Source organism: Alexandromys fortis, unplaced genomic scaffold (assembly GCF_014885135.2).
Source record: "Alexandromys fortis isolate MF-2015 unplaced genomic scaffold, M_Fortis_MF-2015_v1.1 scaffold_27, whole genome shotgun sequence".
Taxonomy (NCBI): domain Eukaryota; kingdom Metazoa; phylum Chordata; class Mammalia; order Rodentia; family Cricetidae; genus Alexandromys; species Alexandromys fortis.
The window spans coordinates 10,901,978-10,925,359 of NW_026067952.1; the positions used below are offsets into that span (position 1 = coordinate 10,901,978).

A 23,382-nucleotide genomic window follows, 5' to 3' on the forward strand; every position below is an offset into this window, starting at 1 on the left:
AATATTTATTTATTTATTATGTATACAATATTCTGTGTATATGCCTGCAGGCCAGAAGAGGGCACCAGACCTCGTTACAGATGGTTGTGAGCCACCATGTGGTTGCTGGGAATTGAACTCATGACCTCTGGAAGAGCAGACAATGCTCTTAACCTCTGAGCCATCTCTCCAGCCCGAGAACATTTCTTGACCAGCACTAATCACCGTATAGTTTTTTCAGCCATTTATGAACCTAAAGAATGCATGATTACAAAAGATAGTAAAGAAAGAAAGAAAATCTTGAAAACAAGAATCTGGAGAGGCAGAATACATCTTGACCAACTATGTCTGTTTCTAAGAGGACTTGCAGTGGTTTAATATGTGAGCTTTTCCCCAAACAAGCTGTCTGTTGATATTTATGAAAACCACTAATCAGAGATGTTATTTTGAACACGGGCTTATAAATAAAAAACATAACCCAGGGAAAGATGGAATTATCCAAATGGACTTTATGTGAACTGGAAAAATCAATAACTACTTAGATAGCTCAGAAGATGGAACCTCGCTTTGGAGGTTTCTTTAGACAATGTCAACCTCTTTCAGACAAAACTTAATAATCCAACACTTGGCAGAGTACTGAATAAACAGCTAAATAATTTCATGGAATGAAAAACCAGTGTGGGCCAGGCATGGTATACATGACTTTAATCCCAGCACAGGAGGTAGAAGTAAACAGGGATCTCTATGAATTCTAGGCCAGGCTGGTCTAAATAGTGATCCAAGCCAGCCGAAGCTTCATAGTGAGATTCTGTCTCAAAAACAGCAACAAAAAAAAAAAAATCTAATGTGGGCTGTTGTTGATTTTCTGTTCTGTTTTAATTTGTTATTCCTTTCAGTGCTTTGGATTGGTCCAGGGTCCCATGCATGCTAGATCAGGGCTCTCTTAGTGAGCTACATCTTCGGCCTCTTGACCTGATACGGAAGGGCTCTGATTGCTAGAAACATTCACTCCAGAGATCAGGGCCACAGCACAGACACCCTGCTGGACTATGCTAAGAAAGAGACACCACATGGACCCAAAGTCGCTTCCGATCATGCGAACTATTCCACATACCACTTCCTTGCACTCAAAAAAATGCAAGTTTTTGGATCAAAATCCTTGTCCTGGATTCCCACTTGTGCAAAACTCTGGCAAAGTAACCACGACACTCAAGGTTCTGTATCCCAGCACTCTAAATCACCTTGCATCCACAAAGCATATCTTCAAATGTTTGTTGGTGTCCATTTAATTTGCAAGCTTTTAACTAATAAATAAAATAAACAATGGTGTTTATTTCACCAAAGTATCAAGAAGTTCAGGACAGAATGGACCCACAGACTTCTCATCAGAGTCCAATGTGATTGGTTGACGAAATAATGACTGGAATTTAGTAACAAAGAATTAATCCCCTCCCTCTCTTTTATTTCTGATGCTGGGGATTGAACCTAGGGCAAATCTATCCTTCATATCTAGCTTTCTTTCCATTTATAATCTCATCCTACTGCCAGGCAGATTAACATAAAAAAATTATTCCTAGGCAATAAATACTAACACACTATCAAATACTCATATTGTAAAATTCCCCTGCAGCAGAAGTGAAAAAAACTGCAACTGCAACACCTTACCATCCTTGTTCACAGCAGTGACTTTGGCTGGATAAAATCGACAGTCAGACCAGCAAGCAAGCACTTGCTCGTTTATTTGAAATTCCTATAAAAAAAAAAAAGTAAATATCCAGTTACCAACTCAATTCTACAGGTGCACAGTATAGCCCAATCCATAAAAGCAGTTGGATGCGTGAGAGTGGTAAGGGAGGGCTGGTATGGTGATGAGAGCCAGCAATCTTGGCATTGGGAGCACTAAGGCAGAAGGATCAGGACTGTGAAGTCAGCCTTGGCCACACAGAAAGATTAATTCTCAAAAACGAACAACGGGCTGGCAAGATGGCTCAATGGACGAGGCAAGTGCTACCAGGCCTGATAGCCTGAGTTCTATCCTTGGAACACACATGCTAGAACAAGGGACAACTCCTGCAAGTCGTCCTCTGACACCTAAAACCTATACTGTGGCATAAGTGCACACACACAATCAGTCAACCAATAAACAAATAAATAAATAATTTTAATAAAATAGCAACAAGGAGGGACTGGAAAGATGGCTCAATGGTTATGTAGAGGACCTGGGTTCAATTACCAGCACCCAAATGGCAGCTCACAATTCTCTGTAAATCCAGTTCCAGGGGATCTGACACCTTTATACCAACACACATAAAATAAAGTTAAATAAATCATTAAAAAATTAATAAATAAATAAAATAGCAACAAATTATGAAAAAAAAAATGGGCTAGTCAAGATGACTCAGCAGGTCAAGGCACTTACCCCCAAACCCAACACTCTAAATTCAATTCCCAGAACCCACATGTGGAAAGAATCAACTCCTGAAAGTTTTTCTGCACATGTATCATACATGCACAAACAAATATCATTCTTAATTAAAAAATAATAACAATTGGGGCTGGATAAATGGCTCAGCAGTTATGAGCACTTACTGCTCTTGCAACGGACTGAGATTTGGATCTGAGCATCCACACAGAAGCTCAAAACTGTCTTAACTCTTTTAGCCTCTTCGGGCACAAAGCACACACATAGTACATATAACACTCATATGAGAAGATATATATGAGTGTATACACACACACATACACACACACACAAACAAGAGTGGCCTGGAATGGGCTATTGAGATACATGATGGTGAGCACAGAGAGCCAAATACGAGAAGGTGGAAGCTGGAGAGACGACTCAGGGGTTAAGAGCACTTGTTTCAGCCAGGCAGTGGTGGCACACTTTTAATCCAAACACTTTAGAGGCAGAAGCAGGTAGATCTCTGTGAGTTCAAGCCAGCCTGGTCTACAGAGTGAGTTCTAGACAGACAGCTACACAGCAAAACCCTGTTCAAAAAAAAAAAAAAAGAATATTTGCTTCTTTTGCAGAGGACCTGAGTTTGGTTCCCAGTACCCACACAGTGGTTCACAACCATCTTTGTAACTATAGTTCCAAGACAAGTGGTGGTGGCACACACCTTTAATCCCAGCACTCTGGAGGCAGAGGCAGGCAGATCTCTGTGAATTTGAGGCCAGCCTGGACTACAAGAGCTAGTTCCAGGACAGGCTCCAAAGCTACACAGAGAAACTCTGTCTCAAAAAAAACCAAAAGGGGAAAAAAAAAAACCAACTATAGTTCCAAGAGATCTGATGCCTTCTTCTGACCTCCAAAAGCATTAAATACATACACGCATACAAACCCCATACACGTAAAATGAAATAAATAAATGTTAAAAAATAAAATAGCTGGGCATTGTTACACGCACCTTTAATTTCAGCAGTTGGAAAGCAGAAGCAGACAGATCTCTGTGAGTTCATGGCCAGCCTGGTCTACAAAGTGAGTTTCAGGATAGGTAGGACCATATAGTGAGACCCTGTCTCAACAAACTAAATAAATAAGTAAACAAACAAACAAACAAATTATATAAAAAGGCTGAAGCATAAGAGAATCTAAGTCAGGAAGGACTGGGCAAGTACAGGAGAGCACTGAGATAATCTTCCCTTATCTGGTATTCACAATGAAAAGGAATCTGAGAGACCAGTGCTAACAGAGAACATACCTAGTTTAGGAGCTTGGAGGAATGAGGCTACTTCCTCTTCAAGGAAGCAGCATTTACGGCATCTCATGCCACCCACACTACTGCCAGGCCCAAGGGAGGCGCTCATGCAACTTTCATATTTTGTGCTGTTCTCTCAGCACACAGTTTGCATTCATAATGATCAAATGTAACAATATTGAACAATTTCAATATTTCCCCTAATTTCAAAGGGGAAAAAAAGCAAAACGAAAAGGCCAGCCAGAGTTCAAGTTCCTCAGTGAGGTTAAAATGGAAACCAGATTCCAGGCTGAGTCAGATCCCAAAGCAAGGACTACCACAAATGTCTCAATGTCTGTTTTAAACAAAAGTAAAGGTTTGTGCGTCATTCTGAAGGCAGTCAGAGCTCCAGGAGCAGTAAGGAAATTTAGAAAAGCCAAAACAGTCCAATCAAATCCAAGTTCTCTAGGGCTAATAAAAGACTGTATAATAAGCTCAGGATCCACATATAAAATGCTACTTAAATAACTGGAGATTAGCACAGCAAAGGGTCTTCATGGCTACCTTATCTAGTATACAATATTCTAGATTTCAATCATCCATTCATTATATCACAGTCTGGTGGAGGGCTAGTTTTATTTACTGTTGATTTTAAGATGGGTCTCATTATGTAGTTCTGGTTGGTCTGGAGCCTGCCATGTAAACCAGGGTAGCCTCAAGCTGTAGAAGTGTCCTGCCTCTGAGTTATGAGTGCCACTGGTTTGGTTTGGTTTGGTTTGGTTCTTTGGACAGAGTCCTTGACCTCTTGATACCCCTCTGCCTCCACATTCTCAGGGTTGGGATCAGAAGCATGTATCACCATTCCTGGCAGAGGAGGTGTGGGGGTGTTTAAAACCAGGTCTTACTTTGTAGCCCATGCTGGCCTCAAACACACGGCAATCCATGAACCCTGGCCTCCTAAGTACTAGGAGTACCTGGTTTATTATAGAAATATTTCCTGAAGACTTACTATAAACCTGATAGTACTTCAGACACTAGGAAAACAGTGCTCTCTGAAAGAGACATAAAACCTTATTTATATGGATGGAACCCAATATAAGTGAGCTTCTATCACATCAACGGCATCAAACAAGAAAAAAACTAGACTGCACATGGTTACCATCACAAGCCAAGGATTGCTCACCAGTGGGTTCTGACTTGCCCACTAGAGAGCAAAGACCACACACACACACTGCCTGAGGCTCAGCAGTCTACACTACAGAACTCCACGGATTCGCTACTCACAGAAGAGCCATCCTCCTCGTGCAAGCCCTCTTTCCTCAGCTGGATCTTCTCTAAAGGGCGGAGGTAAGGACTGTCCCAGCAAAACCACTCATCGTAACGATGGTTCCAGCGCTTGAAATGGATGAGAACTTTCCCTTCTTCGTAGTCAATGTCTTCAATGTGAGCTGGATACCTGAGTGAGAAAAAAGAGAAACTACCTAAATGCTTGCCAAAACAACCAAGTCTCTTTTCACAGAGCATAAGACAAAGTATTTAAGGCTGTCCATTTTGCTGTTCTTTTTGAATTTTGATATTTGCTTTTAAAGATTTATTTACTTGTACAGATTTTTGCCTGTATGTATGTTTGTGTATCACTTGGGTGCCTGGTAGAGCCCATGAAGGTCAAAAGGAAGTGGGATTCTCTGGAACTGGAGTTACAGATGGGTCTAAGCCACCACACAGGTACTAAGGAATCAAGCACAGGTTCTCTAGAAAAGCAGCAAGAGCTCTCTTAACTGCTGAGCCATCTCTCCAGCACCAAAGTCTCGCCATTTTGAAGTCAGGCATGAGTACTAGCCTGTAGCATCAGCACTCGGGGGCTAAGGTAAAGGGATTGCTGCAAATCTGAGGCCAGGGCTTCTGTCTCAAAAAGACACGAAACAAAAACAACACTCCTAACACTTTGAGATGCTGTCAATAAATTATAGAAGATAGCAGACTTGGATTCAAGTCTCATGGGGCAAGGCTGAGGCACACCTGCAATTACAGTTCCTCACAGGGGGAGGAGGAGGAAGTGGCATGAGTCCCAGGAAGTCCCAGGAAACCTGGACTGAAGACCCATCTTAGAAATAAACAAACAATAAATAATAAAAGTCTTAACCTGAAGCAAACAAGATGGTAAAAGCACTTGCCACACAGGCTGATGAGTTCCACCCCCAGAACCCACACTAGAAGGAGAAGAAACTCCAAATGTTCACCTCTGACCTCCATGTGCATGCTGATAAGGACACACACTTAGACCTTTAAAAATATCTCAACAGGGCGCTTTCTTAGCTGATGGACGACTATTAACCTTTCAGAGCCTGAGTTCACTCATGTAAAGTTGGTTATAGTACCAGTTAAAAGAGATGACATATACACAGGGCCTGCGCATAAGGAGGCAAGAAGCAAACGTGAACTCCTAGTTCTATTAGGATGTGCCCATAGACTATAACACAGCCTTATCAGGTTAGGTTTTTGTTTAGTTTTGTTTGCTTGTTTTGGTTGGTTTTCTGAGACAGGGTCTCATATGGCCCACATTAGTTTCAAACACTAAAAATCACCTCCTGATCCTCCTGCCTCTGCTTTCCAAATGCAAGGATTATGTGAGGACCAGCATATCAAGCTGTTCCTGAGATTTTAAAGCCATATAATGAAGTTCTATGCAGATACTGAAAAGAATAAGATGACTCTGCAGACCCTGATGCAGAAAGCTCCCATGATGTACTGCTATATGAAGTGTTGAATTTGTTATTACATTGTATTAATTGTGTGTATTCATGTATGCCACAACACACAGGACAACTTTTGGAAATCAGTTCTTTCAGTGTTTGGATCCCATGAGCAGAACTCAGGATGTCAAGCTTGATGGTTGGTAAGTACCTTGAGCGGCTGAATCATCTCACAGGCTCTATTACTTGTATGGTTTTTGTTCATTTGTTTTTCTGAAACAGGACTACATAGTAACCCTGACTTGGACCTGAACTCACAGAGATCTACCTACCCATGCCTCCGGTGTGTTGGGATCCAAGGCATGTGCCATCACACATGCTATTACTTGCTTTTAAAGAAGGTGAATATGAATCAAAAACAAAAATAAAAAAATAAAAAAGAGAAAAAAGAAAAACAGATTTTAAAAAAGGTGAATATGTAAATCATATCTGGAGGATGCAGAAGTGTAGCTCACTCAGTCTATGTGCTCTTTCAGTCCCTATTCCACCCTTCCTGATTGAGTTGGGAAAACAAACAATAGTCCTTCATTCCCTTCCAAAAAGCAATCAAGATGACCCATAGTTGTGTGAGCAGACCAACCACACATAAGTGAATCATTGGAGAGTTTGTTAAAATGTAGCTCCCGACTCAATAGCTTGGCCTTTGATCCCAGAACACTAAGGAGTTCCTGGATGTGGCTGCCGCTGCTTTTCAATAGCAAATATCTGGCCACCAGTTGCTACTGAATTCAGTGTTAGAGGGCAGTAGTGTGGGTGGCAATGCCAATAATGGCTTCCTGGCTGTCGAGGCTCCAGTAATAGACCCTCAAATCGGGACCGTAAGGACAGCCTCCTTGAGTCTCACAACTTCAATCCTTTCTGTTTTGTAAGTGCCTGTTTCCCTGTGTTCAATCTTTCTGGGGCTTAAACACCCAAAGAAGCTGAGTATCATAGTGGCACTCTCCTGTAATCCTAAGCACTCATGAGGCAGAAGATTGTAGCCCAGCCTGGAGCTATGTAGCCAAATACTGCCTGCCCCCCCAACCCAAAGAAGCTAGTACTGTAGCATACACCTGTAATCCAAGCACTGAAGAATTAGAGCAGGAGGACCACTGCAAGTTCAAGGCCAGCATAAAATACAAAGCAAGACTTGGTCTGGAGAGATGGCTCAGCAGGTAAAGGTGCCTGCCATCAAGAAGCCTGATGCCCTGAATTCAATCCCTGAGACCTACATGATGGAAGGAGAGCCAACTCCAGCAAGTTGTTCTCTGACCTCCACGTGTATACCACTATGTACATGTACACACAAACATAAATTATTTTTCTGTTTGTTTTTATCTTTTTTTTTTTTTATTTTGAGACAGGGTTTCTCTGTAGCTTTGGTGCTTGTCCTGGAACTAGCTCTTGTAGACCAGGTTGGCCTCGAACTCACAAAGACACTCCTGCCTCTGCCTCCCAAGTGCTGGGATTAAAGGCATGCGCCACTACTGCCCAGTTCTCACTGTGTAGTTTTGGTGCCTATCCCTGGCACTAGCTCTTGTAGGCCAGGTTGGCCTTTAACTCACAGAGAGCCACCTGCCTGTGCCTCCCAAGTGGTGGGATTAAAGGTGTGCACCACCACCACCTGGCAATATAATTTTTTCATAAATAATTTAATAAAGTGTTTTAAAGGAAAATACTGCCTGTAAACAAAACAAAGCTGGATGTGATAGCATAAGTCTGTAATCCAGTACCCTAGAGATAGATAAGAATATTCAAGGTCTCCTTCAACCACACATATAGCAAACTGAAAACCAGCCTGGGCTATATGAGACTCTGCTGGCCCTGGAGACCTGGTTTAGCAGTTAAAAGCTCATACTGCTCTTGCAGAAGACCCAACTTTGGTTCCCGGCACCAACACTGGGTGGCTCATCATTACCAGAAACTCCAGCTCTAAAGGCTCCAATACCTTCTGAACTCTGAGAGCACCTATACTCATTCACATGTGCACATATCCACACAGACACATGCATATATACATAATTTTTAAGTAATTAAATAAATTTATTTCTTTTTATTTTATGTGTATGGGGGTTTTGCCCACACATATCTGTCTGTGTGCACCATATGCACTTGGTACCCATGAATGTCAGAAGAGAGTACTAGTACTAGATGCCCTGAACTGGAATTATAGTTGTTAGCTGCCATATCGATGCTAGGATTGAACCCAGGTCCTGCAGAAGAGCAGCCAGTCTCTTGACTACTGAGTCATCTCTCCAACCATAAGTAAAATTTTTGTTTTTTGAGACAGAGATCACTATGCAGACTAAACTGGTCTGGAATGATCCAAGCTGGCCTCAAATTCATAGAGAAAATGTTTCTGTTGTTGTTTTATACTATTGCCAGGCTGCCTCGAACTTGCAGTCTACCTTTCAAGTGTTGGAATTACAAGAAAAGTGTATTGTGCTGGGGTATTCCAACTGTTTGCAGACCTACAGGCAACTCTGCAGGAAACTCAACAGCAGTCAAGGGACACTTTCCTGAGAGTGCTCTGTCTTCTGTGACAGAACAGGTGCTAGGAAAACTGTCCCACAGATCAGAACACGTAGACACTTAGAGCTGCAGTTCCAGGGAACCCAATGCACCTCTTCTGACCTTGCAGACTCCTCCATTGGCTTAAAATACATTCAGGTGCACACATACCCATAAAAAATAAAGCCAGGAAGTAGTGGTGCACACCTTTAATTCCAGCAGGGAGAGAGAGGCAGGCGGATCTCTGAGTTCAAGGGCAGGCTGGTTTACAGAGTGAGTTCCAGGACAGCCAGAGACACACAAAGAAACCTTGTCTTGAAAAACAAAATATTAAATAAATATTTTTAAAATAAAAATTAAAAATAAGTGACAAGACGCACTCCTCGGTGACGGGACCTATCTGTGTGTCAAGAAAACAGGAAGCAATAGTGACCATTTTAAACATTGACCCAGTAGGACTTAATATTAGAGACTGATCCAGTAGAACTTAGAAGATCACAGTTGCTACCTGCCTTGGGCACAGCTTAGTTTCATCAATCACAGGGCTTTATTAAGTGCCTTTGATGTAGTCAGTCAACTACAGGCCCCCAAAAAGAACATACACATGTGTGCTTTGACACACACCCATACCCACGCACACACACCCACCCTTAAGGCAAACTAGACTCAGTAGCTGACTAAGCTTCAGATATCAGGTTGAACTCCAGATTAATGATAATAACTGCTTTCACCAAATAATTTATCAGGCTTAGCCTCAACAATTGGACAGCTGCAAGGAGGCTAGAAGGGCTAGGAATTAGCAGGTGAGTTGTGAGTGTTCCATTCACAGACAGGAAAAGGAAGATGGAATGTCCAGCTTCAAAATGTAACTAGGAGTCACTGAACTGTCTTTGTAACCCCACACTTCTGCATTGCTGGTGGGAATAAAAGCTAGTACAACCCCTTTGGATGTCAGTGTGGCGATTTCTCAGAAAATTAGGAAACAACCTTCCTCAAGACCCAGTAACACCACTTTTGGGTATATATCCAAAGGATGCTCAATCATGCCACAAGGACATGTGCTCAACTATGTTCACAGCAGCTTTGTTTATCATAGCCAGAACCTGGAAACAACTTAAATGTCCCTCGACCAAAGAATGGATAAGGAAAATGTGGTACATTTACACAATGGAGTACTACACAGCAGAAAAAATAACGACAGCTTGAATTTTGCAGGAAAATGGATGGAGCTAGAAAACATTATTTTGAGTGAGGTAACCTGATGTGGGAGTGATTTCTTATTAATAAAGAAACTGCCTAGGCCCATTTGATAGGCCAACCCCTTAGGTAGGCGGGGTAAACAGAACAGGATGCTGGGAAAAAGAAGCTGAGTCAGGAGTCGCCATGATTCTCCCGCTCCAGACAGACGCAGGTTAAGATCCTCCCTGGTAAGCCAGCTCGTGGGCTACACAGAATATTAGAAATGGGTTAGAACAATATGTAAGAGCTAACCAATAAGAAACTGGAACTAGCCGGGCCAGGCAGTGTTTGAAAGAATACAGTTTCCGTGTAATTATTTCGGGCATAAGCTAGCCATGTGGGCGGCCGGGTGCCGGGGACGCAGCCCTGCCGCTCTTAATCGCAACAGTAACCCAGACACAGAAAGACAATTATCACATGTACTCACTCATAGGTGGTTTTTAAACATAAAGCAAAGAAGGCCAGCCTACAAACCACAATCCCAGAGAACTTAGACAACAATGCGGACACCAAGAGAGACTTACATAGATCTAATCTACATGGGAAGTAGAAAGTAGAAAAAGACAAGATCTCCTGAGTAAATTGGGAGCATGGGGATCTTGGGGGAGGATTGAAGGGGGAAAGGGAGAGACAGGGAGGGGAGCAGAGAAAAATGTAGAGATCAATAAATATCAATAAGAAAAGAAAACATATAAAAAGTTCAAGAAGCCATATCATCAAGAACAACTGAAGCAACTGTCTGCAATCAACCTTCACGTGTGACCTCTTCCCAACAGCCACTGCAATGACTTCAAAACGTCTGCGAGCTTAAGATAGGCAAAACTTTGCTTTTAACCAATACTTTCATTGTAATTTTTAAAGCATGAAGAAGCTCCGTTCTATGAAACCCAAAACTTGTCGAACATGCACGGCAGAACAGACTCATCTTAAAGAACACTACAAAGGTGAAAACAGCTACAGGCATTAGCCCTTCTAAAACATACATAACCTTTGGGTATCAGGAGTCAAGCTTAGTACGATTCCACAATCGTTTATAGCTTAATTCCTCTACTTAGGACCAAAGCAGAAAAATTAATCTAACAACTCAGCTACCTTTCCCAGCAGGATTGCCAGTCCCCAAAACCCTCTTCATACAAAGTTGGCTTTCCTTCCCAATGGTCCTTAAATTGTCTCCCTACATGTACATCTATTCCTCTCTCTGTCTCCTGTATGTGTGAGTGTGAGAGAGGGAATATAAGCTTTCTCCAAAGAAAGCATAATAAGACATCCTCTGATATTAAAATACATGCACATGGACTTTGAGAGATCCTGTTTCCTGATGCTCCAGAGGCAGAAAGGTAACTGAACTCAATGTCAGGCAGAACAGAACAGCCTGCCCTGAAGCCAGGGTGCCCACAAATTCTTCTAATCTGACCTTAAGCCAGTATTCAGAACAGACTAGAGATGAATCGTCAAGGCCATAAATGGACACCAAAAGCACAGGAGTCGTCTGAACACGCAACATTTTCATTACCTAAGCTCTCACACCAGAGGAAAACAGAACCTATGACAAAAGGTGGACACCCCTGCCTTCAAAATGTGGGGTCTCATTATCCGCTGCTTGAATATGGCAGAAGAAATGGTGTGGGACTTTCAAAGCTGGGTCACACAAAAGTTCCTGTTGGTGCTTTTCCAGAGGACAATGGTTCAATTCCAGCACTCACTCACTCAGCAGCTCACAACCATCTGTAACTCCAGCTCCAAGGGATCTGATGGTCTCTGTGGGCCCCAGGCACACAAGTGGCATGGTGTTCAAATATACATGCAGTTAAAACACCCACACATTATAAAGTAAATAATAGGTCCTGCATGTTTGCTGTATGTTGATTTATAATTGAGATAATTTTCATCTCACCATTTAGGTGCCTTACACTGCCTAATTTTAAACATCTTCACCATAAAATAAATGAATATTATAGAACTACAAATTTAAAATGGTCAAAAAGTAACCTGGGGCTGATGATATGGCTCAGTCAGTAAAGGCACTTACTGCCAAGCCCAAAAACTTGAGTTAATCCCTAAAACTTAAATACTGAAGAGAACACAATCAACTTATTTCTTGGGATTTGGGGGGGGGGTTATTTGGAGGGGTCTTGTTGTGTAGCCCTAACTGGCAGAGAACTGATCTGGCTGGCCTCCTGCCTCTGCCCCCTGAGGGCTGAGATTACAGGCATGTGCCACCACATCCAGCAAATTATATGTATTTTAGTACACACAGTACTGTTGTTTTTGCCTATATAGTCTTTCTTGGGTTGCCATTGGGGAAGGGCAAGAACAACCAGGTACTACATTGTGAAAACAGTATAAATTCCTATGGAAAGGCCTATATGGTGGAGAATCAAGGTGTCCCCTGAAGAACCACACCACAGTCCCGACTCTATGAATAAGCCACTTTCAACTGCAAGGCTGAACCAAAACCTCCCAGTTAGCTGAATTCTGACCCACAGAAACTTGGAGGAAAATAAATGTTTAACCTTGTTTCAAACCTCAAACCACTAAATTCTAAGAAGACTTGTTAGAATACAATTAAGAACTAACAAGGTAACATTTGCAGGACTCTGTGGTTTTCTAAAAGTAGAGACTGTAAGTCGGAGGCTCCAGACCTGGGGTTTTCCAGTTTGAGAAACACTTCTGAAAGCTACCAGACAAACTCACCAAGGAAAGGAGAGGGCTGGTGGGGGGAGGGAGGACGACACCCAAAGCCCCTGCCAAGTACTGGGAAAGGCTGACTCCACAGGCATCTCCAGCCGGGCAGAAGCACCAGGTCTAGTTCAGGGATACAATGCTGACTTGTTCATACTGTACGCTCCCAATCCCAAGGAAGGCTGGCTTGATGCTCAGGTTTGCTCACAGAACAGCAACTGGCAATGCTGGATGGGGGTCTGGTCCCGCCCACACCCATGAACTTCAAACGCAAAAAAAGCAGCAAGTGAAGGAAGGACCTAAAGGTGGTGTGGGGTGGGGATTTCCTTTGGAAAGCCTACTCCAGGGATGTGGCCCAGTTGAGCATGCATTAGCCTGTGCAATCCCTTGGGCACCATTCCCGGTGCTGCAAAGATAAAAAACAAAAACATTGGGACCTACTCCAACTGACAACAGTCACTAGTTTATAATTCCTGGAGTAAACAGAAATCATGAACTATGAATAACACATGTGTAAACTGGGTGTAGTGGCTCATACTTACAATCCTAGCACTGGAGAGACTGAGACAAAAAGATTGCCCAGATTTTGAGGCTAGCCTGGACTACAGAGCAAGTGAAACTCTATCTCAAAAACAAACAATTGCCCTCAAGATGACTATAACTTAGCAGACAGAGAATGGTCTTCCCACTAAGCATGACACCTGAGTTACATTCCTGGGACCCACATAGTAGTCGGAGAAAAATGACACCTGCAAGTTGTTCTCTCCAAACACACAAACTAGTTTTATGGTTGTTATTGTTGACTTTATTTTTTGAGACAGGGCTTCTCTGTGTAACAGTCCTGACTGTCCTGAAACTCTTTGTGGCCAGGCTGGCCTCAATCTCAGAGAGATCCATTTCCCTCTGCCTCCCAATTGCTAGGTTTAAAGAATAATCTTTTTAATTTAATTAATAATAATACTAAAAATACAACAGGACATGGTGGTGAATGCCTTTAATTCCAGCACTTAGGAGGCAGAGTTCGAGGCCAGCCTGGTCATCAGACTGAGTCCTGGGCCAGCCAACACTATATAGTGAGACCTCTAAAACACAAAAGCAAAAACAAAAACACTCATGTGCATGGCTTGCTACAGAGTTTACAAAGGACCCTTATGTAAGGAATCTCACATGACTTTACCACAGCCCCATGAGGACTTAGCAATTATTACCATCACTACATCCATTTTACATCTGAGGAAAAGAAAACTCAGTGACCAGCAGGAGTAATCAAGATCAGCATGTAACTCCTGCAACAGCTGAACCCATCGAGGATACTCGTGTTATGAACTCACATGTATATAACTGAGTAGTAACACATACATAGCCAGTATGTCCTCGCAACTATCCAGTAGTGACAGACATATCTATAGAGGGCCTGTCCTCATAGCTACCTAGTAGTCTATCTAGACTACCCCAAAATTTGCCTCATTTTTTTTGTCTTGGGTTTGGGTATCCTGGCTGCTTCCAGACTGTTCCTTACATAAATGGTCTTTCTGCAAACATATAACAACTCCTTGTGCTTCAGAAATCCAAGCATGCCTCTATTCCTGGCTCAGAACACACAGCAGAAGCCAGGCATTTCTATGCACAAAAGCAACACTCCAAGCCATCAGCAACCTTTGCTGGAGAGAGGATGGGGATGGAAGACTATTTGGCAAAAAGAAAGGGCCTGCTTTGAGAAAACTCTACTGGTTTTGGGGACAGCCTTCCTTACTCCTTTCCCAGCTCTGTTAATCAACACCTGATAGCTTCAATTCAGGTAGGGTCTTGATCCTGAATCCACCTTTCCACTCTATCCTCTCATCAGCAATACTCAGTATAGTATAGCAAGCCCTGAGATCCTCCCATTAGTACCAGGCACAGGCCTGAGTTAGCACTGAGTTAGCAGAGAGCCAGACAATGGTGGCACATGCCTTTCATCCCAGCACTCAGGAGGCAGAAGCAGGCAGGCAGATAGATCTCTTAAGTATGAGGTCATCCTGGACTACACAGTGAGTTCCAGGACAGCCAGGGCTACACAGAGAAATCCTGTCTTAAAAAAGAAAAAACAAAACAAAACAAAACAAAACAAAAAAAAAAAAAAAGGAGAGAGAGACCAAACAGTATCATTTTACTACTCCTACCAGGGATCTGAATACATCTCTCTTCTATTTAAACCTCCCCTGCCTGTCCCTTCTCCCACCATTCCTGCTTAGTTCTCTTTCTATACTCTCTAACATACAGGGTTTTCAAGCTTAGAATACTGCTGATGTCCTGCCTCCTCCAACTCTCACTCTCATATCCTGAAACCATCTCATCTTCTTGTCTCACTTCCTTAAAAATACCCTTCAATTTCCTGGCCCTTCTTCCTCTGTCATAACTGCCTTGTGACCCCGGTTATGTCAGACCCTCCATGTCCTCAACTCCTACAATCAAGATTCTGAACACAGGCACAGGCACACACACACACACACACACACACACACTTAATAAGCTGCTGATGCCTCCAGGACTCACTTGAAAAGGAGGGCTACAAAAAAAGCTTCCTTCTGGGGACGGAGGAGCTATGCAACTCAGTGAGGTGGCAAGCAGTCTTCTGAGGGATCCAATATCATCCCAAGCATGGTACATGTCTGTATGTAAAAGGTCATCCAGCCTCAGCTTAAGATGTGTGTACTCTGATAAAGTCCTTTCTAAATAATTCCCCTATCTAACAGCCTTACTATATATAGCCCAGGCTACCCTTGAGTTCATAACCCTCCTTTGGCCTCGTAAACACTGTGATTACAGAGGGATACCTAGCTCAATATGACTTTTAAAATAACATAAAAAGAACCATTCTTTGATGTGGGAGGTCCTTCTGTATACGTGCTGCTTTTATTGGTTGCTCAGTAAAGCTATTTTGGCCAATGGGAAATCTGAACAGAGATACAGAGAGAGAATAGGTAGAATCAGGGAGACATCATGTAGCTGCCGAAAGAGAAGAATACCGAACCTAACTGGTAGGCTACAGATACACAGATTAATAGAAATGGGTTAATTTAAGATGTAAAAGTTAGTTAATAAGAAGCCTGAGCTAATAGGCCAAGCAGTGTTACAATTAATATAGTTACTGTTTGATTATTCGGGTCTGAGCCATCGGAACTAAAGAGCAGTCTCTATTTATAACGTATGGAACAGCAAGATTGCTCAAGGGAGGAAAAACATTTGCTGCCAAACTTAATGACCTGAGTTCAGTTCTCATATACCTATACAGTAGAAAGAGAGAACTGCTTCCTGCAAGTTGTTCTCCTACCTCCATGCAAACACAAGAGCCAAGAATAGTGGCACATGCTTGCAACTCTAACTAAGATTTGGGAGGTGAAGCCAAGAGATTGGGAGTTTAAGGCCATCCTCTGCTACCAAGCCTATTCAAGGCTAGCCTGGGTTTCACAAAACTATCAAAAGACAAATGGAGAGTAGTGCATACAAAATAAAAATATAAATAGTCTATTTGAACAGATGTGGAGGATCACAATTGCAACACTCAAGTGGCTGAGTGGAAGGAGCAACGTGAGTTCAAGGCAAGCACAGGCTAAAGAGGAAGGCCCTAATTCAAATTAACAAGAAAAATTACTTTTACTCTCTTATTCAATGCCTTCCATCTAGAAAATGATACAAAATTTTTAAATTAACAAGAAAAATTACTTTTACTTTCTTACTTATTCAATGTCTTCCATCTAGAAAATGATATAAAATTTAATATCAAAAACAGTTTATCAGGCTAGCAGACAGCTCAGATAGTAAACTGCTTCCCATTGCAAACAATGACCTAAGTTCTGATCCCCAGAACTCACAAAAAAAAGCCAAGTGTGAGGCAGATCTGTAATCCCAGCACTGGGAAGGCAGAGTTCAAGGCCAGACTGGTCTACAGACCCAGTTCCAGGACAGCAGGGAGGCTGTACAGTGAGAGCCTGCCTCAAAAATAAACAAACAAATTGGATCTTCCTGTCTGACTTGAAGAAATGGGTAATTCTGAGACTGGGGCAGAAAATATCCAAGACGAGCTTATCATAACTTTCTGGGCCAGAAAAGAGAAACTTCTTAAAAATAAATAAATAAGGTTTATTTTTATTTTATGTGCACCAGTGTTTTGCCATAGATCTTAGGTTCCCTGGAACTGGAATTAGAAACAGTTGTGAGCTGTCATGTGGGTGCTGAGAATTGAACGTGGGTCCTCTAGAAGAGCAGTCAGTGAACTTAACCACTGAGCTATACTTTGAAAAAAAGAAACTCTGAAACACACACAAAAAATGATGAACTACATCAAAAGGACACAGAAGCCAACTGAAAGCTGTCGGGAAACAATGTGAACAAGAAAACAAAGTACTGCTGGATTACAACATAAGATATATAATAAAAACCTCAGTCATACTGACAGAACGAAATAAAAGGAGGCTGGGCACAGTGCCTATAATTCCAGCTGAAGTAGGAAGATAGTTTAAGGTGAGCCTGGCACTGAGTGAGACCCTTAATCAAGCAATCAAGCAAATAATTTTTGTAGGTATTCCTCTCTCAAATAGTGAACCAGGGAGGGAAAGATGGCTCAGGGGCATAAGAGCACTTGCTCTGAGGCCTGATAACCTGAGTTCAATTCCTGGAACTGACATAAAAGTGGAAGAAAAGAAATGACTAAATAATTAGCTTCTAACCTCCACAAATGCACCACAGCCATGCATGTTCTGCCCGCCCCCCTTTCTTGGATGGATGGATGGATGGATGGATGGATGGATAATGGGATGGACCAAAACTTTGCACTCTTTAAATGTGGGCCAAAGAAAGTAAGTTCTTTACAAGCTGTGAAGGAACTAGGAAACTTTATACTGAAGAAACCCTGCAGACGACCAAGGTAAACAAACATCAGCAGAGGGAGGGAAACATGTTGATGTGATGACAATGGCACTTCATCTTTGAGGGCTTCCTCCAGTAAATGCTAACCTACCATGAAAAAAGCATCAGTTGATCCCAACTGAAACCATTCCATGCATTCTGTCTTCTGTGGTCTGCTCCCTCCACTGGAATGGCAGCTCCCAAAGACTGGATGGATATGCGTGTCCAATCACCACTGAAACCACCTCAACTGGCAGTATCCGAACAACATGTCATCTTTGTGAAACTTCTGAACATGCCCCCTATGAAATTCCCTGTTTTTCCACAGGGGTTTTTACATGAACTTTGTACAAAGTAAATGTCTTCCCATGATAACTAATTGCAGGGACTTTGCTCTCTGTTCCAGGTACAAGACTAAGCATGGGCTCAAAGCCATAACTAGGGGCTGGAGGCAAAGCTCACTGACGAGAGTCCAGTCTAGCATATTCAATGATTCAATGCTGGGTTCAAACAAAGTCCAAACACACACAAAAATGAGTCAGATGTCTATCTAATCCCAGCACTCACAAGGGCAGGAGGATTACTGTGAGTTTGAACCAGCCTGAGCTACAAGAAAAGTACCAGACCTAAATCTAAAAAAAAAAAAAAAGCCAAAAGGCCAGAGTTAGATGGCTCAGCGTTCAGTGTAAAGTGCACTCCCTACTCTTGCAGAAGACTGGAGTTTGGTTCCCAGAACCCACAATCAAGGGGCTCACAACTACCTGTAACTCCAGTTCCAGGAGATCCAACATCCTTCTAGAATACTAAACTCGGGTGAACAAACCCACTCAAGCACACATATATACTGATAAAAAATAAAATATTTTTAAATAATAATAAAAGTAGTCATGCCACGGGTACGTTTCAGAAGCCAGAATACCTATTACTGTTAATGTTGTTTTCTGTGTCCAGCCCTCCCTCCAGCCCTCTTTTACTTTTCAAGGCAAGTCTTATTTTGTAGCACTGGCTGTCCTCAAACTTCCAGCAACCATCCTACTTCAGCCTCCCGAATACTAGGACTCTAAATGTGCACCACTGTGGCCAGTTAGTTAAAACTATCTATATTCAAATCCCAAGTTCAAGCAGGGCATGAAGATTCATACCTACAATCCCAACACTTGGGAAACGGAGGCAGGAAGGTCAAGAGGCATCCTTTGCTACATGGTAAATTCAAGGCCAGCCTGGGTTACATGAGACCCTCAATATAAATAAATAAGAAATAGATCACTGGGCAGTGGTAGCATACATCTTTAACCTCAGCACTTGGAAGGCAGAGGCCATCAGATCTCTCTGAGTTTGAGGCCAGCCTGGTCTACAAAGTGACCCAAGGACAGCCACAACTGTTAAACAGAGAAACCCAGGAAGGAAGGAAGGAAGGAAGGAAGGAAGGAAGGGAGGGAGGGAGGGAGGGAGGGAGGGAGGGAGGGAGGGAGGGAGGGAGGGAGGGAGGGAGGGAGGGAGGGAGGGAGGAAGGAAGGAGAAATAGATCCCATACTTAGCACTTAACTAATTGTAACTTCATGTACCTTAAGTCACATGCTTTGGGCCTATTGCCTCATACATAAAATGTGCATGTGCATAATAAAAGTAGGTAACTTAGCTGGGTCCCTGACACAAGCCTTCAATCCCCAGGCAGGCGGAGCTCTCTGAGTTCAAGGTCAGCCTGGTCTACAAAGTAAGTTCCAGGATTGCCAGAGCTACACAGTGAAACCCTGTCTCAAAAAAAATCAAAAGAAAAAAAAAAGTAGGCAACTCAAAGAGTACTGTACGGTGTTGCATGCAAAGTTTTTAGATTTAGGCTTGGCACACAGTAAATCACTGAATAAATTGGCAAAGGCAGGAATCCTAAGATCATATGATTAACAACACTTGGCCATTAAGGCCAATACCAAATCCTTGAGTATCTCTCAACTTCATCAGGGATCTGTGTGTTCTGTTCTCTCCACAGCCATCAGTGTAATGCCATTTGATATATGTTTGTGGAAAACTCAGAATGGAAGGTAATCCTTCTTTGTAGCCCCTACCACTCAGGAGAGCCTCCTCACTTTGCCATAATAAATCTATGTTCACTCTGCTCTCATATACACATAAATACACAAACATATACGAAATTCTTAGAAAAGAAAGATTGCTTTAAAATAATAAATATATGGAACAGCATTAAGAAATAAAGTCTGCCATCGCCAAGTCATACAGAAGCATAAGCTTGGGTGTTTTCAAGATTCGGCTTCTCCCTTAATCCACCACCAGGGCTAAAGAGGGGGCATTGCTACTGGATGTGTGAATTCACAAAGCCGCCAACTCTTGCCCCAGTTTATCTTTGTGTGCTTGCACCCATCTGTGATAAGCCTACATTATGTAAGTGTGGGGAGATCCTTTGTTCTAAACACCAAATAACCTGATAATTAGGACTGATGAAAAAAAGAACCTAGAGGAATGGACAAGCCTATGCAAAACTGACCCAGATAGGAAGCCCTGTGAAGGGACTGGTTGCAGCTATGCTGTGGTTAAGTACCATGACATAGAATCAAGGGAAAGATGTCGCTGAAGAATACCTCAAAGAAAAGCAATGAACAAATGAAAACATTAGTTCACCTTTAAAAAAACAAAAGAAAGAAAAGAACGGTGGGGGAAGACGGAAAGATGGCTGAGCAGCAAGGAGCACATACTGTTCTTAAAGAGAGCTGAGTTTGATTCCCACTACCATGTTGGGCAGCTCATAACCATGTGTATACGACTTCAGCTCCAGGGGATCTGATGTTTCTGGCCTCCTCAGGCACCTGCACTTAACAGGCACACATATTTGCATAATTTAAAAAGAAAGAAAGAAACAAACAAACAATACAAGTGAAGAGAAGCCAAGCGTGATAGCACACATCTGTAATACCAGGCCTTGGAATACTAAGAGGACTGCAATGGTTTGATTGTTTTTTTTTATTTATTTATTTATTTATTTATTTATTTATTATGTATACAATATTCTGTCTGTGTGTATGCGTGCAGACCAGAAGAGGGCACCAGACCTCATTACAGATGGTTGTGAGCCACCATGTGGTTGCTGGGAATTGAACTCAGAACCTTTGGAAGAGCAGGCAATGCTCTTAACCACTGAGCCATCTCTCCAGCCCTTGTTTTTTGTTTTTTAAGACAGTCTCTCTCTGTAGCTCTGGCTGTCCTGGAATTTGCTCTGCAGACCAGGTTGGCTTTGAACTCACAGAGATCCACCTGCCTCTGCCTCTGAGTGCTGGGATTAAGGGCATGTGCTACCGCCACCTGGTAACAATTGCAATTTTAATTCAAGACCAACCCTGACCACATAGTAAGACCCTGTCTTTCAAAAGAGGTAGAAACCACAGACCAAAACATGACCAGTGGAAAGAATCCTAATAAAAAGAGATAGCAGGGGTTGGAGAGATGGCTGAATGGTTAAGCGCACTAGATGCTTTCCCAGAGGACCCAGGTTTGAGTTCCAGAACCCACATGAAGCTCATAACTTTCTGTAACTCCATTTCCAAGAGATCTGATAGCTACTTCCTACTCCTGTGGGTGGCAGGCAAAGACTCACGTGTAAGAGAAAAAATACACATACACATAAAATTTTTAAAAATTAAAAAATAAACAAAAATTCAAGAAAAAAAAAAGAAACTAAATGGTAGACAAGATAGCTCAATGCTAAAACAAACCTGAACATTTGAGTTTGAGCCCTGGAACCTGTATAAAAATGCCAGCTGTGGTAGGACATATCTGAAAGTCCAGCACTTCTGTGGTAAGGTGAGAGGCTGAGAATGAACAGTCCATAAGCTCTTGAGCTAGCTAGCCTGGAGCATGCAGAATGTCAGAAACAAGAGAGTCCCTATTCCAACATGGTGGAAGGAGAGAACTGGCTTCCTCAGTCATTAGTAATCTGACCTCCATATGCATGTTGTGATACTGTGTACATGCAAGAGCAAGCACGCACACACAGTGAGCACACACACACCAAATTAAAAAAGGAAAAAGACTGCAAAATCAGATTTTTTAATTCTTTGTACATGAAACAAACTATGAGCACCTAACTAGAAATACAGTAGAGAAGAATGTGGCAGAAGGACCAGGAAGGCACCAGACAGAGTTGCTACCTCACTGTGAGAACAGGGAAGGCCAGCCTGCTGCTGGGACAGATGGTGCACTGCCCACAGATGATAGGAAGAAGGGGGAAGTATCAAGCAAAGCAAGCACTTTCTATTCCGTCCACCCAGCATCTTGACTAAGAAACCGAAGCCTGTCAACTTAGCCAGTTTATCTGCACAAGTCTGGGACTGAGCAGGGTAGGCAGAATTACTCTCTCACAGAGACATTTGCCCAGAAGCAGCAGCTCCAAACAAAATTAGAATCTGTTTTGGCTTGAATTTTGCTTCTTGAGAAAGAATCTTGTAAGCTAGCCTGAAAATTACTATATAACCCAACATGGCCTTGAATTTTTGACAATCCTCCCGCCTCAGTCTCCCAATGCTGGTGTTACAGGAGTGACCACTCCATCCAGCTTAGTATTTGTGCTGCTTTTTTTTCCCACTGCAGGCCTCCAAACCCAGGCTTCCTGCATGCCAGACAAGTGTCTTCTCACTAAGCTACACCTCTGCCCACCAACTGTTTTGTCTGACTAACTCCAAGACAGATGCTGTGGTATATCCCTTCACTCCCAGCACTTGGGAGGCAGAGGCAGAAGAATCTCAGTAAATTTGAGGCCAGTTTCCCTCCTGACCCCAAAGAAGTAAAAATATCAATTGTTTTATTTCTTTGGGACCCTAAATTCTGAAAAAACAAGATCTTTCGGGGCTGGTGAGATGGCTCAGTGGTTAAGACCACTGACTGCTCTTCCAGAGGACCCGGGTTCAATTCCCAGTACCCACATGGCAGCTCGCAGCTGTCTGTAGCTACAGTTCAAGAGAATCTGATATCACTATACCAATGCACATGAAATAAAGTTAAATAAAGTTAAAAAAAAATCTTTCGTGGGTGATTTACAAACAAATCCACAAGGCCCCCAGAGCATTGTGGTCAAACAGAGCTAAGTGAGTCCTAGACTCAACAGTAAGAAGTTTGTGTCTAAATTCAAAGCAATTCCCATCAAAATCCCAGCAAAATTTTTCAACGACCTCGAAAGAACAGTACTCAACTTCATTTGGAAAAGCAAAAAACCCAGGATAGCCAAAACAATCCTGTACAATAAAAGAACTTCTGGGGGCATCACAATCCCTGACTTCAAACTCTACTACACAGCTACAGTTCTGAAAACAGCCTGGTATTGGCATAAGAACAGACAGGAGGACCAATGGAACCGAATAGAAGACCCAGATATCAATCCACACATCTTCGAACACCTGATTTTTGATAAAGAAGCAAAAAATATGAAATGGAAAAAAGCATATTTAACAAGTGGTGCTGGCATAACTGGATATCAACATGTAGAAGAATTAAAATAGCCAGGCGGTGGTGGCGCACGCCTTTAATCCCAGCACTCGGGAGGCAGAGGCAGGCGGATCTCTGTGAGTTCGAGGCCCGCCTGGTCTACTACAAGAGCTAGTGCCAGGACAGGAACCAAAAGCTACGGTAGAAACCTTGTCTCGAAAAATCAAAATAAATAAATAAATATA

At 42.5% G+C, this 23,382-nt stretch overlaps 1 protein-coding gene across 5 annotated transcripts in view; it reads right to left on the reverse strand.

Annotated features, from left to right (window-relative positions):
- Phf20 (PHD finger protein 20) overlaps positions 1–23,382 on the reverse strand; it is a 103,228-nt gene that overhangs the window by 51,904 nt on the left and 27,942 nt on the right. For 3 of the 5 annotated variants that reach the window (XM_050150781.1, XM_050150785.1, XM_050150780.1), the window contains exons 3-4: positions 4,944–5,115; positions 1,645–1,729 (exon numbers count right to left, since the gene is read on the reverse strand). In XM_050150781.1, the coding sequence (XP_050006738.1) occupies positions 1,645–1,729; positions 4,944–5,115 (257 nt within the window). Of the gene's footprint in view, positions 1–1,644; positions 1,730–4,943; positions 5,116–23,382 lie in introns of those variants that run through there. The other 2 variants (XM_050150784.1, XM_050150782.1) reach the window with 2 other exon arrangements.